Source organism: Nerophis lumbriciformis, linkage group LG09 (genome assembly GCF_033978685.3).
Source record: "Nerophis lumbriciformis linkage group LG09, RoL_Nlum_v2.1, whole genome shotgun sequence".
Taxonomy (NCBI): Eukaryota; Metazoa; Chordata; class Actinopteri; order Syngnathiformes; family Syngnathidae; genus Nerophis; species Nerophis lumbriciformis.
Window position 1 is genome coordinate 48607078 of NC_084556.2, and position 17144 is coordinate 48624221.

The 17144-nt window shown below is 37.9% G+C and overlaps 1 protein-coding gene across 2 annotated transcripts in view; it reads left to right on the forward strand.

Moving 5' to 3' along the window:
- The window catches only part of macroh2a1 (macroH2A.1 histone), a 37339-nt gene extending 20475 nt beyond the window's left edge, over nt 1-16864 (forward strand). The window contains exons 6-9 of one of the 2 annotated variants that reach the window (XM_061963009.1): nt 3248-3338; nt 3727-3816; nt 10283-10457; nt 15753-16864. In XM_061963009.1, coding sequence (XP_061818993.1) covers nt 3248-3338; nt 3727-3816; nt 10283-10457; nt 15753-15918 — 522 coding nt within the window. In that variant the 3' untranslated portion in view covers nt 15919-16864. The remainder of the gene's footprint in view (nt 1-3247; nt 3339-3726; nt 3817-10282; nt 10458-15752) is intronic. The other variant, XM_061963007.1, reaches the window with a different exon arrangement.
- Nucleotides 16865-17144: the final 280 nt, after the last annotated feature.

The following is a 17144-nucleotide window of genomic DNA, read 5'->3' on the forward strand; positions in this document are numbered from 1 at the left end:
GAGAGGAGGGTGGGACCTGATATTCAGCTGGGAATGACTAAAACAGTAAATAAACACAAGACATATATATACTCTATTAGCCACAACACAACCAGGCTTATATTTAATATGCCACAAATTAATCCCGCATAACAAACACCTCCATATAACCCGCCAATACAACTCAAACACCTGCACAACACACTCAATCCCACAGCACCGTTCACCTTCCCAAAGTTCATACAGCACATATATTTCCCCAAAGTCCCCAAAGTTACGTACGTGACATGCACATGGTGGCATGCACGTACGGGCAAGCGATCAAATGTTTGGAAGCCGCAGCTGCATGCGTACTCACGGTACCGCGTCTGCGTATCCAACTCAAAGTCCTCCTGGTAAGAGTCTCTGTTGTCCCAGTTCTCCACAGGCCAATGGTAAAGCTTGACTGTCATCTTCCGGGAATGTAAACAATGAAACACCGGCTGTGTTGTCCGGCACAACAGTCAGGGGGTGCATTCTACGGCGGGGGTGCGTTATCCGGCACAACACCTGCCGCAATACACCGCTTCCCACCTACAGCTTTCTTCTTTGCTGTCTCCATTGTTCATTGAACAAATTGCAAAAAAAATTCACCAACACAGATGTCCAGAATACTGTGGAATTTTGCGATGAAAACAGACGACTTAATAGCTGGCCACCATGCTGTCCCAAAATGTCCTCTACAATCCGTGACGTCCCGCGCAGGCGTCATCATACCGAGACGTTTTCAGCAGGATATTTTGCGCGAAATTTAAAATTGCACTTTAATAAGCTAACCCGGCCGTATTGGCATGTGTTGCAATGTTAAGATTTCATCATTGATATATAAACTATCAGACTGTTTGGTCGGTAGTAGTGGGTTTCAGTAGGCCTTTAATCAAAAGTAGCTAAATTATCCTTTATTACAAAAGCTTTTTAAATTTTGTGAACAATTTTTATTAATTTTTTACATTCAATTGAATATAAAATTGTAGGCAAAGTTTGCATTCAAAAATTCAGTTTGTGAAAATACAGTGTTTTAAAATGTATTGTGAAAAATAAATACATTTAAAGGCACTAATTTTGCTCATTAATCTGAATTCAATTCTACTGAGCCCCTAAAGGGACATGGGGGGAAAACATTTTTTTATAATATTTTTTTAATTTTATTTTTTAGACATGTATCTCGTGCGCACGAGAAACTTTTTATAAAGTTATTAAAAAAATCGCGTGGACATCGGGGGCAGTACCTCTGGATTGGCAGACCGGGGTGGTGGTTCCTCTCTTTAAAAAGGGGAACCGGAGGGTGTGTTCTAACTATCGTGGGATCACACTCCTCAGCCTTCCCGGTAAGGTCTATTCAGGTGTACTGGAGAGGAGGCTACGCCGGATAGTCGAACCTCGGGTTCAGGAGGAACAGTGTGGTTTTCGTCCTGGTCGTGGAACTGTGGACCAGCTCTATACTCTCGGCAGGGTCCTTGAGGGTGCATGGGAGTTTGCCCAACCAGTCTACATGTGCTTTGTGGACTTGGAGAAGGCATTCGACCGTGTCCCCCCGGAAGTCCTGTGGGGAGTGCTCAGAGAGTATGGGGTTTCGGACGGTCTGATTGTGGCAGTCCGCTCCCTGTATGATCAGTGTCAGAGCTTGGTTCGCATTGCCGGCAGTAAGTCGGACACGTTTCCGGTGAGGGTTGGACTCCGCCAAGGCTGCCCTTTGTCACCGATTCTGTTCATAACTTTTATGGACAGAATTTCTAGGCGCAGTCAAGGCGTTGAGGGGATCCGGTTTGGTGGCTGCAGGATTAGGTCTCTGCTTTTTGCAGATGATTTGGTCCTGATGGCTTCATCTGGCCAGGATCTTCAGCTCTCACTGGATCGGTTCGCAGCTGAGTGTGAAGCGACTGGGATGGGAATCAGCACCTCCAAGTCCGATTACATGGTTCTCGCCCGGAAAAGGGTGGAGTGCCATCTCCGGGTTGGGGAGGAGATCTTGCCCCAAGTGGAGGAGTTCAAGTACCTCGGAGTCTTGTTCACGAGTGAGGGAAGAGTGGATCGTGAGATCGACAGGCGGATCGGTGCGGCGTCTTCAGTAATGCGGACGCTGTATCGATCCGTTGTGGTGAAGAAGGAGCTGAGCCGGAAGGCAAAGCTCTCAATTTACCGGTCGATCTACGTTCCCATCCTCACCTATGGTCATGAGCTTTGGGTTATGACCGAAAGGACAAGATCACGGGTACAAGCGGCCGAAATGAGTTTCCTCCGCCGGGGGGCAGGGCTCTCCCTTAGAGATAGGGTGAGAAGCTCTGTCATCCGGGGGGAGCTCAAAGTAAAGCCGCTGCTCCTCCACATCGAGAGGAGCCAAATGAGGTGGTTCGGGCATCTGGTCAGGATGCCACCCGAGCGCCTCCCTAAGGAGGTGTTTAGGGCATGTCCGACCGGTAGGAGGCCACAAGGAAGACCCAGGACACGTTGGGAAGACTATGTCTCCCGGCTGGCCTGGGAACGCCTCGGGATCCCCCGGGAGGAGCTGGACGAAGTGGCTGGAAAGAGGGAAGTCTGGGCTTCCCTGCTTAGGCTGCTGCCCCCGCGACCCGACCTCGGATAAGCGGAAGAAGATGGATGGATGGATGGATATTAAAAAAAAAAAATGTAAATTTTTTTTTTAGACATGTATCTCGTGGGCACGAGATACATGTCTAAAAAAATAAAATAAAATAAAAAATAAAGCATTTTTTTTTATTTATTGTTTATAACTTTATAAAAAAGTTCTCGTGTGCACGAGATACATGTCTAAAAAAAATTTTTTTTTTTAAATATTATAAAAAAAAAATTTAGATTCAATTGTCAGCAAATTATTTCCAAAGCGAATAATTCAGTGACATTAATTCATTGTCCAAAAAAAGCTTTTGTATTAAAGACACAAATTAACCTCCATAATGGTCTCTTCCTGTTTACTTTATTGTGTGAGAGTGCACCCTCTGCTGGTGGCTTCCCAGTACTGCAATCTGTCAGGCCGCCATTGCTTCAACATTTGCGACGTTAGCGCGATCAAATTTGACATTTCTGATTGAGGGAAGAAAAAAAAAATATTTGATCATTTTTGTCAGGTGTTTGCACAAGATGGCTGATTGAGGCGCTTCCTGATTCCATGGTGACCTCGTTGTTGTTTTGTTTGTTTGACGTCATCAGCCGTCGCTGACTCGCCGTGTTTTCACCGCCATTGTTGTTGTTTGTTGTCGTTCATCTGTAGTTGCAAGTTGTCCAAGCTGACATTTCCATAGTGGAGAGCGACGCTGTCATTCACCCGACCAACGAGTCCTTCTATACGGGCGGGGAAGTAGGTAAAGAAACCAGCCTCCATCGCCATAGCAACAAGAATACACCTGCTGCTGCTGCTTTGGTGCTTTTTGTTATCGTGGGCTGACTTGGACTGAGCCGTCAGTCACTTTTCAAATCAACTCAGGACACAACATTAGGCACCCCCCGTGTCCCTAATGTGGTGTCCGATGAGAAGGTCGCACTTCTGCTTCAGTCGTGTGCTTTAAATGTTGTGGACTTTGGAGCTTTTCCTCAGTTTGTCTGCGAAAGTCTGCTGAGTGAAGTACCTCCTTTTGCCGAGGTCAAAGGTCCCTGCTGTAGGCGCCCGCACGTCCGCCCGCATGTCCACGCCTTCTTGTCCCGCCCCTGCCCCTCGCTGACAAAGTGAGACGTGGTCTGGTTCTCTTGCAGGCTCCGCCCTGGAGAAGAAAGGAGGGAAGGAGTTTGTAGAGGCTGTGCTGGAGCTGAAGAAGAAAAATGGACCCTTGGATGTGGCTGGTGGTCAGTGGGCTTTTATTCTTCTTTCTTTCCATCTACACGTCTACATACACACTTATCTATATATTCATCTATACACTTATACGTCTACACACTTATCTATACACTTATACATAGGGATGATGTTTGATAAGAAATTATCGAGTTCGAGCCCGTTATCGAATCCTCTTATCGAACCGATTCCTTATCGATTCTCTTATCGAATCCAGATAGGTCGTTGTATATGGAAAAAAACACACAATATTTGGTTTAACAAAAGCTCACTTTTATTTTATAGGAAAAAAATAAAATAAAATAAATAAATAAATATTGACTGTTGTTACCCCCCTAATAAAATGTACCCAAAGTATATTAAGTGGGATTTTTCAGAACAACAAATATATACAGTAACACAAAAACAACCTGTCTCTGTGATTACTATAGGTCAGGGGTCGGCAACCTTTGCCAGTCAAAGAGCCATTTTGACCAGTTTCTCAAATTATAGAAAACAATGGGAGCCGCAAATTTTTTTTGAAATTTTAAACGAATTAACACTGCATACGAATTTTTTTTTTTTGCTTTGTGCTATGTATAACCAGGGGTCTCAGACACGCTGCCCACACCTTTATGTGGAATTTGAAAGCTGGTGCGGCACGCGGGTTTTAATTGAACGCCGCTTGTCAGCGTCATGCGTGCCGTGATGGTACAGCATATAGCACCCACTACAGTCAGCGTGCCTGATCAGCCACATGTCGTATGGGGCTTCCGCTTTGCTCACGTAGGTAACAGCAAGGCATACTTGGTCAACAACCACACAGCTCACACTGACGGTGGCGGTATAAAAAAGAAAAAAACTTTAACACTCTTACTAATAATGCGCCACACTGTGAACCCACACCAAACAAGAATGACAAACAAATTTCGGGAGAACATCTGCACCGTAACACAACATAAACACAACAGGACAAATACCCAGAATCCCATGCAGCCCTAACTCTTCCGGGATACGGGTTAGGGTGGGGGCGGGGTTTGGTGGTAGCAGGGGTGTATAATGTAGCCCGGAAGAGTCAAGGCTGCATGGGATTCTGGGTGTTTGTTCTGTTGTGTTAAGGTGCAGATGATCTCCCGAAATGTGTTTGTCATTCTTGTTTGGTTTTGGTTCAAAGTGTGGCGCATTATTAGTAAGAGTGTTAAAGTTGTTTTATATGACCACCGTCAGTGTAACCTGTGTGGCTGTTGACCAAGTATGCCTTGCTGTCACGTACGTGTGCAAGCAAAAGATGTATATTGTATAACAAGTGTTGGGCTGGCACTCTGTTAATACAGATTGTAGAGGGCGCCAAATGTTGTACCATCATGGCACGCCCTTATTATAGCCGTAAGGGTGAAAATCTGTGAATAATAATCCCGGGAGTTTTCTGCGATAGGCACTGAAATCCGGAAGTCTCACGGGAAAATTGGGGGGTTCAGCAAGTAAGCTGCTGAGCCGCATCAGAGTGATCAAAGAGCCGCATGCGGCTCCAGAGCCGCGGGTTGCCGACCCCTGCTATAGGTGTATAAATAATAATATAGTGTTAAATAAAATCAGTCCCTTGGGCAAAAAACTGAAAATAATACAGCTCTCCAAAAAGTGCACTTCTGCTGCTATTGGAACATACTAACTACACACACTATGACACTAAGAACGCCACAGTCATCAATCAACAATTCTGCAGTCCTGGTTGACATAAGAGGTATCGTTATTTTAGCCTAAAGGCTACAAGTGAGCAGATATGGAAATTAACGCTAGTTACTCACTGGCACTATCACTGGGACTGCAGGTTGAAGCACAGGAAAAGGGGCGTGCTTCGTCATCTCTGTCGCTGCTTCTCCACGTGTCGAAGACACGACACGGTTCTCGAACGTTCAGGGTATGTGAGGCCTGAACATGTTTCAACATGTTTGTTGTACTGCGCCCCTTACATGAGAGCGAAGCATGGCAATAATTGCATATTGCCGTTTCCTCGTCGTATTTTTTTGTAAAATGAAGCCATGCCTTGAGGCGTTTTTTCCGGTCCATTATTTTTGCTGCTTTCTGTATCTGCCGCCTAATGACTGAGCTACGTCATTTCCTGTGATGTCCCACAGGGCATTTCCTGTGGGACGGGATTCGGTCCCAGGGATTCGAATAAAGAACCAACTCTTTTTCTTTACTATAATGGCCTCGATAACGGTAACCGGTTCTCAAAAAGGGATTCGAGTCCATGGAATCGGTTCTTTTCTTATCGAACAACCGGGAGAACCGGTTTCGAACATCATCCCTACTTATACATCTACGGTATACACTTATCTATACTCTTAAACATCTGTGCAGAACAAACAGGCTCAGAGACAGCTTCTTTCCCAGAGCTATCACCATCTTGAACTCAAACTTGTAATAAATAATTCACTCCTATACAATGTCCTACCCTAATACCCTACTGTGCAATATTACCCTTCGAGTGCAATACGTCTGACACTGATTGTTATTACTTTATTACTCTGGTACTCTTGTTTTGTTCTGTATATTGTACAGGATTGCTTATTGTTTTTATTGGATACACTGCAAAAACTGAAATCTAAGTAAGATTAAATATCTCAACCAAGGGTGATTTTTGCTTATTTTCTGTCTGATAAGATAGTTCTTCTCACTAAGTAGATTTTATGTTAGTGTTTTACTTGTTTTAAGGGTTTTGGTCCTAAATGATCTCCGTAAGATATTACAGCTTGTTGCTGAGATTTGATGACCTATATTGAGTAAAACATGCTTGAAACTAGAATATCAAGTGTTGCAAAGCTGTGTCATCAACACTCACAAGTATAAAACTGCTTTTTCAAAGTAATAATTTCTTATTTCAAGCATGAAATAAAAAATCATGACTTTGACACAATTGTGTCTCATAATTAAAACAGATGACAGCCAAATGAACTTTGCTGGTTTATTTTCAATGAAACAATAGAAAATACGTACTCATATAGTAGTACAGTTGGCACAGTACAGTAAACTGACAGTTAATATTTAAACATTTAACATGTGACATTTCAAACCATTTTGAACAGAAATAGTTCATGCACATTCAGATAAATTCCTCAAAATTACAATTATTTGTTTTTTGCTATATATATGTGCACTAATTGACTGAAAGAGCACGCACTTGGCGCGATGATGTCATGTTATCGATGGGAAAATGCATTTTTAGACAATATGATTTGCCTGAGCGGCTAGGAGACCCCGAGAGTAACGAGCGGTTGCCTTGTTGCCTTTCCATTAAGAAAAATAAACTAGTTTTTACTATAAGTTTGCTGGTTTCAAGAAATGTAATGCCGAGCGCATATCATTATGTCAAGATAACGGCACTAGCATTTACTTCATTTAAGAATATTTTTCAACATATTGAGCAAAAAGGTCTCTTTTTTTTCCTACCAAGAATAGTGCACTTGTTATTAGTGAGAATATACTTATTTTAAGTTATTTTTGGGTTCATTGAGGTTAGCTAATTTTACTTGTTTTGGAAAGTTTTGACAAGCCAAATTTTCTTGTTCTATTGGCAGATAATTTTGCTTAGTTCAAATAAAATACCCCTAATTTTTATTTTTTTTTTTTCTTGATTTTGAACACTGACTTTTTGCAGTGTACCAACATGACACAACCCAATCCCATGCCCAAATGCAGACATTAAAAAAAAAAAAAAAAAAAAATCGTATTCATCACATTTTGGAATTCGGAAAAAAATCATAATTAATCACAGGTGATTTTTCGCTTGCATAGGTAAAATTAGCTTTTACACAAATGCAATTATATTGTCAGAATGTCATCCAGGAACGTTTTTAAACGTTTTACTTGAATGCTTGTCATTTATTTGCCCAAATTTGTCGACAGTTTTATCTGAAGTTCTTTCAGGCTGTGTTTTGGTACACAGGTGCCAAGAATTGCACTACTTAAAAGGCCAAATGTACCTTTGTGTCTTCTTGCCTATGTTTATATTTTTAGTACCATATTGGGTTTCGTACAGGGTGTCCACAAAGTCTGGGTACACGGTTAAAAACACATGCATTTTAAAAGAAAAGCATTTTATTCAATTCTAATGTTGATAAATAATATTTTTTGTATTTTTTTTTTCTTGTTTTTGAACACTGACTTTTTGCAGTGTAGTACTCTGTTTATTTCAATTCTTATTTTTTATCTTTGTTACTACTTGTGTGATTTTTTTTTATTCCATATTTGTTTCCACTACCGCACCTTAAATTGGAGTCCTTAATCTCGTTATATGCAAATATACAATAAAGTCTATTCTAATCTATTCTTCTATTTTATTTAGAGTGATTAGGGCGTGCGTGCGTGCGGGCGGGCGGGCGGTTGTGCGAATTAGGGACGTTTCGATCAGGGTTTTATGCTGTGGATACTGATCATTGTGTGTGTGCCTGTGCACTTCTCAATACATATTCATGTATCTCTACACTGCAAAAAGTCAGTGTTCAAAAACAAGAAAGAAAAAATACAAAAATTAGGGGTATTTTATTTGAACAAAGCAAAATTATCTGCCAATAGAACAAGAAAATTTGGCTTGTCAAGACCTCAATGAACTCAAAAATACCTTAAAATAAGTATATTCTCACTAATAACAAGTGTACTACAATATGAGTACGTATTGTCTATTGCAGGGGTGCTCACACTTTTTCTGCAGGCGAGCTACTTTTCAATTGATCAAGTCGTGGGGATCTACCTCATTCATATATATAATTTATATTTACTTATTTATGAAATATATGTTTTTGTTAATAAGTTAAAGGTGTTTAATGATAATGCAAGCATGTTTAACACATATAGTTAATATTGTTAATAAATTAAAGGTGTTTAATGATAATGCAATCATGTTTAACACAATTAATATTGTTAATAAATTAAAGGTGTTTAATGATAATACAAGAATATTTAATACATATAGTTAATATTGTTAATAAATTAAAGGTGTTTAATGATAATACAAGTATGTTTAATACATATAGTTAATATTGTTAACAAGTTAAAGGTGTTTAAAGATAATGCAAGCATGTTTAATACATATAGTTAATATTGTTAACAAGTTAAAGGTGTTTAATGATAATACAAGCATGTTTAATACATATAGTTAATATTATTAATAAGTTAGAGGTGTTTAAAGATAATACAAGCATGTTTAACACATATAGTTAATATTGTTAACAAGTTAAAGGTGTTTAAAGATAATGCAAGCATGTTTAACACATATAGTTAATATTGTTAACAAGTTAAGGTGTTTAAAGATAATACAGGCATGTTTAACACATATAGATTCCTTTCTTTCATGAAGACAAGAATATAAGTTGGTGTATTACCTGATTCTGATGACTTGCATTGATTGGAATCAGACAGTGGTGCTAAAAACGTCCGCATTTTCGAATGGAGGAGAAAAAAGTCCTCCTTTCTGTCCAATACCACATGAAAGTGGTTGGTTTTTGGCATCTTATTTGTCCAGCTTCCGTACTCCTTTGTATACACTTGACAAGAAATACATTGTCGGCAAACTGCGTAGCTTGCTAGCTTGTGCACGCCAGCTTTCTGAGACTCTTGTTTTGTTAGCGCAACTGTGCAACTGTGCAGTCGGTCTTTGGAGTTTTGACGACAGGTACGGCGCCAGAGTCTGTTGAAATAAAGTGTTTCTCGCCTTCCAGTCGGTAATTTTAATGAGCTGGCAGCAGCCAGCGTCATCTCAGAAGACCCTCGGGTGCCGTGAATGTCAATCAAGTGACGAAAGTGACGTCATAGTGAAGATTTATGATCGCTCATTTTTAGGACTATTTTTTTAATGCCTGGCTGGTGATCGACTGACACACCCTCCGAGATCGACCGGTAGCTCGCGATCGACGTAATGAGCACCCCTGGTCTATTGTATCGTTGAAAATAAAACAGCAAAGTCCATTTGGCTGTCATCTGTTTTAATTATGAGACACAATTGTGTCAAAGTCATGATTTTTTATTTCATGCTTGAAATAAGAAATTATTACTTTAAAAAAGCAGTTTTATACTTGTGAGTGTTGATGACACAGCTTTGCAACACTTGATATTCTAGGTCATCAAATCTCAGCAACAAGCTGTAATATCTTACTGAGATCATTTAGGACCAAAACACTTAAAACAAGTAAAACACTCTAACATAAAATCTGCTTAGTGAGAAGAATTATCTTATCAGACAGAAAATAGGCAAATATCACCCTTATTTGAGATATTTAATCTTACTTAGATTTCAGTTTTTGCCTGTGCACTTGTATATGCGTGTTTGTGTGTGAAAGATAAAGCTGCAAAAAAGACACATTTGAGAAGAAGAAGACAAAGTAAATGATGAAAAAGTGTAAAAGTAAGAATGTTGATGAAGAAAGTATCACTCACAGGACATCACGGCCACCTGCAGCACTGAGGCGGCACGTCTGACTTCTGTCTTGTTTACGTCCGCAGCCTTGCTGAGCGGCGGCTTCGGTCTTCCCGCCAAGTACGTGATCCACTGCAACAGTCCAGCATGGGGCTCGGACAAGTGTGAGGACCTCTTGGAGAAGACGGTGAAGAACTGCTTGGCTCTGGCAGACGACAAGAAGCTCAAGACGGTTGCCTTCCCCTCCATCGGCAGCGGAAGGTAAACAATAGGACTTCAAACACCGTATATATATCTCTGCATATTCAACATAATCATCCATTATGTTACATTACATACATTATACTATGTATTATATCACATTATATTATATTACGTTATCCATCCATCCTTCCATCTTCTTTCGCTTATCCGAGGTCGGGTCGCGGGGGCAGCAGCCTAAGCAAACATTATGTTGTATACATGAATGTATATAATATAACATATACAATATATTATACACATTTTAAATTAAATACATATATATATATTACATTATATTATATAACTACATATCTTAAAATGATTTCTTATATACACACATATTATACAATCTTATATACATGCATATTATATAATCTTATGTGTACATGTTATAAACATACATATTATAAACATATATTACCTTATATTTAATCTTATATGCGTACATATTATAGCATAAATTACACTATATTATATACATTCATATTATACAATCTTATATACACACATATTATAAATTACAATATATTATCTACATATTTACATATTACATTGTATTATATACTTACATTAATAATCTTATACACATATTGTATTATAGATTATATACATACATATCAATCTTAAATGCATACATTAGATTAAAATGACATATATATTATAAATTACATATAAAAAGACTTATATTAGATCTTATCTTGTAAATATTACTTAATTTTATATGCTTACATATATTATATACATGTATATTAAAAATTGTTATATATACATGTATAATCTTATTTACATACATTTTATTATATAATTGTGTATATATATATTGTATTATATTCATATATATTATCTGCAACCATATTTTATTACAAATGACATGTTAATATAGCCACATAAACATCCATCTTCTTCCACTTAATCCGAGGTTGGGTCGCGGGGGCAGCAGCCTATGCAGGGACATGTTAATATATGTACACATTTTACAAAACCCAAAACCAGTGAAGTTGGCACGTTGTGTAAATGGTAAATAAAAACAGAATACAATGATTTGCAAATCCTTTTCAACTTATATTCAACTGAATAGACTGCAAAGACAAGATACGTAACATTTGAACTGGAAAACTTTATTTTTTGCAAATATTAGCTCATTTGGAATTTGATGCCTGCATCGTGTTTCAAAAATGCTGGCACAAGTGGCAAAAAAGACTGAGAAAGTTGAGGAATGCTCATCAAACACTTATTTGGAACATCCCACGGGTGAACAGGCAAATTGGGAACAGGTGGGTGCCATGATTGGGTATAAAAGTAGATTCCATGAAATGCTCAGTCATTCACAAACAAGGATGGGGCGAGGGTCACCACTTTGTCAACAAATGCGTGAGCAAATTGTCAAACAGTTTAAGAACAACATTTCTCAACGAGCTATTGCAAGGAATTTAGGGATTTCACCATCTACGGTCCGTAATATCATCAAAAGTTTCAGAAAATCTGGAGAAATCACTGCACAAAATTGAATGCCCGTGACCTTAGACCCTACAGGCGGTACTGCATCAAAAAGCGACATCAGTGAGTAAAGGATATCACCACATGGGCTCAGGAACACTTCAGAAACCCACTGTCAGTAACTACAGTTGGTCGCTACATCTGTAAGTGCAAGTTAAAACTCTACTATGCAAAGCCAAAGCCATTTATCAACAACACCCAGAAACGCCACCGGCTTCGCTGCGCCCGAGCTCATCTAAGATGGACTGATGCAAAGTGTAAAAGTGTTCTGTGGTCTGACGAGTCCACATTTCAAATAGTTTTTGGAAACTGTGGACGTCGTGTCCTCCGGACCAAAAAGGAAAAGAACCATCCGGACTGTTCTAGGCGCAAAGTTGAAAAGCCAGCATCTGTGATGGTATGGGGGTGTGTTAGTGCCCAAGGCATGGGTAACTTACACATCTGTGAAGGCACCATTAATGTTAGTTAAAACTCTACTATGCAAAGCCAAGGCCATTTATCAACAACACCCAGAAAATCATTGTATTCTATTTTTATTTACGATTTACACAACGTGCCAACTTCACTGGTTTTGGGTTTTGTCTATACTACATTATGTTGTATACATAAGCTTTATTCTATTATTATCATATTATTACAGCAGATAATTAGTGATAATCACCATGTCAGCCTGCAGAGCTGCTTTAATAATGAATAATAGTTTAATAATTGGTCATTTTCCATCATATCGGCTATTTATACACAACGGATTTAACACCACGTGAAAGAAACCACTATTTAGACGTGTATATTAACATCTTTCACTGTACAAACACCAGAATGTTGCATAGGAACACCTGATAATCAACAATTACAGTATATACAAAACCCAAAAGCAGTGAAGTTGTGACGTTGTGTAAATGGTAAATAAAAACAGAATACAATGATTTGCAAATCCTTTTCAACTTATATTCAATTGAATAGACTGCATAGACAAGATATTTAATGTTCACACTAGAAAAGTTAATTTTTTTGCAAATATTAGCTCATTTGGAATTTGATGCCTGCATTATGTTTCAAAAAAGCTGGCACAAGTGGCAAAAAAGACCGAGAAAGTTGAGGAATGCTCATCAAACACTTATTGGGAACATCCCATAGGACAGAGGTCGGCAACCCAAAATGTTGAAAGAGCCACATTGGACCACAAATATGAAAAAGTAATCTGTCTGGAGCTGCAAAAAAATTAAAAGACTTATATAAGTGTTATAATGATGGCAACACATGATGTAATTAGCTATCTTAGCCTACTATCAAAATGACTATGTGACTACGCAAATCTTCGTTGACAGAAATGTTGAAATATAATATTTATTCTACACATTTTTACAACATTGGAAAACATTAGTAAAACTTCTCAGCAGGTGAGATAACTCCTGGAATTTACTGTTAAAATGGCCAAAGCTATAGATGTGTGTGTCCAAGTTAAAGGAAACAGCAGGCTGTCTTCTTCTGATGAATTTATTACAATCTTTGCAAGCTGGTCTATAACGGGACACACACAGCTATTAGAAATGCAGCCACTATTCCATACAGATAATGTGTCATGAAACATGGAAAAATGAACTAAAACCACAGAGGACATTAGTAAAGGAAATTAAATATACCTACAAACGGGGCATAATGATGCAATATGTACATACAGCTAGCCCATACTTGCCAACCCTCCCGAATTTTCCGGGAGACTCCCGAAATTCAGCGCCTCTCCCGAAAACCTCCCGGGACAAATATTCTCCCGAAAAATCTCCCGATTTTCAGCCGGAGCTGGAGGCCACGCCCCCTCCAGCTCCATGCGGACCTGAGTGAGGACAGCCTTTTTTTCACGACGGGAGGACAACAGGGTGACAAGAACTAAATCATCCAGACTAGAGACAAATTGTATTATTTTGTTTATCTTACCTAAAAATAAATATATTTATTAATTAAAAAAAAACAAAAAACTAAATACATTTTTATTATATTTTGCTAAAACATCAAAATTAATTGTATTTTTTTTTGTATTTTTTCTGACTCCTTATTACATCCAGGCATAGAATTAAAATAAACATATTTGAAATAATTAATTTTAAATGATCATAATAATTAATTTAAAATGACCATATTTAATTATTAAAATAATAGCTTGTTTATCAACAACTTTAGCATTTTATTCATTACATTTTGAAGCTCTCAGAAGCCAAGTTATGTTATATTCCTTAAGATTTATTTATGCAAGTTTGAAGTATCAATTATCCAAATACCGTTTTGTTTGCATATTTTCAGGATATATATATATATATATATATATATATATATATATAAAAAATGTAATATATATATATATATATATATATATATATATATATATATATATATATATATATATATATATATATATATATATATATATCCTGAAAATATGCAAACAAAATGGTATATATATATATATATATATATATATATATATATATATATATATATATATATATATATATATATATATATATATCCTGAAAATATGCAAACATAATGGTGTTTGGATAATTGATACTTCAAACTTGCATAAATAAATCTTAAGGAATATAACATAACTTGGCTTCTGAGAGCTTCAAAATGTAATGAATAAAATGCTAAAGTTGTTGATAAACAAGCAATTATTTTAATAATTAAATATGGTCATTTTAAATTAATTATTATGATCATATATTTAAAATTAATTATATATATATATATATATATATATATATATATATATATATATATATATATATATATATATCCTGAAAATATGCAAACAAAACGGTGTTTATTTTAATTCTATGGCTGGATGTAATAAGGAGTCAGAAAAAATACAAAAAAAAAATACAATTAATTTTGATGTTTTAGCAAAATATAATATATATATATATATATATATATATATATATATATAATATATGTGTGTATGAAATACTTGACTTGGTGAATTCTAGCTGTCAATATACTCCCCCCCTCTTAACCACGCCCCCAACCACGCCCCACCCCCGACCACGACCCCCACCCTCCACCCCCCACCTCCCGAAATCGGAGGTCTCAAGGTTGGCAAGTATGAGCTAGCCTAAATAGCATATTAGCATCGATTAGCTTGCAGTCATGCAGGGACCAAATATGCCTGATTAGCACTCAAACAAGTCAATAACATCAACAGAGCTCACCTTTTGTGCATTCACACACAGTATAAAACGTTTGGGGGACAAAATGAGACAAAGAAGGAACGGCATAAAGCACGTCTTTCTTTGGCAGCGTCGGAGAAAGTTGAACATGTAAACAAACTGTTGAGTCACAGTCCTCATAACGGTGAGTTCAATTAGTAGGACAAAACGGCGCTCGCCTAATACTCTCATCAGTGAAGCATGTTTAATACAAACAGTGGGCTTTCTAACAATTAGGAAGGTTTGTGTCATGTTTTTGTCTTCCTACAGAAACCATATTGCAACACAAAACATTTTTCACCCTATTTTTTTTCCCCCATTTCCATACATTTTGGAAAAAGCTCCCTGGAGCCATCAGGGCGCCGCTAAAGAGCTGCATGACCCCCGCCATAGGGACACATGATTATCAACAATTATGTGAAAAAAAAAAAGAAAAAAGAAGAAGCTCTTTGATCACATCAACGCCCAGTTTTGGAAGAGGAGGAGTGAGCTTTTATTCTGAAAGTCTACCCACCCTAATCTTTTTTTTTTGCGTGTGTCCACTATTCGCCCGGGGTCTCGGAGCTTTCGCTTTGGCAAGTTTGACTCACGGGCGGGCCTTGCTCCTCAGGAACGGCTTCCCCAAGCAGACGGCGGCGCAGCTGATCCTGAAGGCCATCTCCAGCTACTTCGTGGCCACCATGTCGTCCACCATCAAGACGGTCTACTTCGTGCTGTTCGACAGCGAGAGCATCGGCATCTACGTGCAGGAAATGGCCAAGCTGGAGGCCAGTTAGAAGGAGCCCTTCAGGACTTTGGCTTTGCTAATCGTTTTGTTTCGTACGGAAAAAAAAGAAACCTTTCCAACGGCCGGGGAACCTGTTCTAAATTTGAGGTGTTTTGTTGTTTCAATTTCAGATCAAAAGTGATCTCAGACACGCTTTCCAGAGAAGTCATAAAAAAGAAGAAAAAAGAAGAAAAAAAACGGGTAACTGCATGTTGACGGCAGTATTATTATTATTATTAATGATAAAAAATAATAATAGTAAAAAAAAAAAAAAATCGTATTTTTCATCTCAGCGACACTTTTTGTGTTTTTACGTGTCGCCTCTGTAAGTAAATGTCAGAAGTATACACAATCACTCGCTTTGTTTGTGTTGTGTTGTCGTGTTTTCGTTCGTGCCCTGCAGAGACCTTTTTTTTTTTTTTTTTTTTTTTTTTTTTTTTTTCAAGTGGAAAAAGAAGCGAACACCCACTCGATCGCCGAAAGGTTCAAAGTGCGTGTTTTTTTTTTTGCAGGGCGCCAAGCTGTTTCTCGGTGGAGTGTTTGTGAAGAGTTCTTAGTTTGTGACATAGATCATGTCTTTTCATTTGGAAGTTCTTAGTGTGTGATTTGTCCTCTTGTTTAGCCGTGAAGACCATTCTATTATTATTACTACCCTGCTCTGGCCGCTAGATGGCGCACTGTAAAAGCAGGTATTGGTTGTAGTTCCTCCTTTTTTAAAAAAAAAAAGAAGTTGGATGTAATTCAAAATGAACAGAACTTTTCTTATTATTATAACAGAAAAAAAATGCTTTCTAATTATTACTACTTACTCATTCTACAACAACAACAAAAATGTAATAAAATATCTTTGAAAACATTTGGGGGGGATTGTGCTGCTTTGAAAAGTATTAACGTGACAAATATAATTTTATGTCGAGCGGGATATTTATTTTGGATTTTATTTGTATTTCTAAATATGGATTTTGGCACAAAAAAAAAGTCAAGCTAATTTCGCCAATATTAGTGGACCAGGTGCAGTGACGCGGAGTCGCCCATAGAGGGAGCCAGTGTTTCATTCCTTTATTGACATGGAGGCTCACTCACTTTGGAGGGTTTTCTGAGCTGGGAGCATGACGTCATAATAAAGTCCTCCCCAATGAAACAATATCTACTATTTTGTGTTTGCATCTGACTAATTAGAATACCGCAATTGTTGTTTTAACAGTCACGTGCAACCACAGGAAGTTGGGGGGGGAA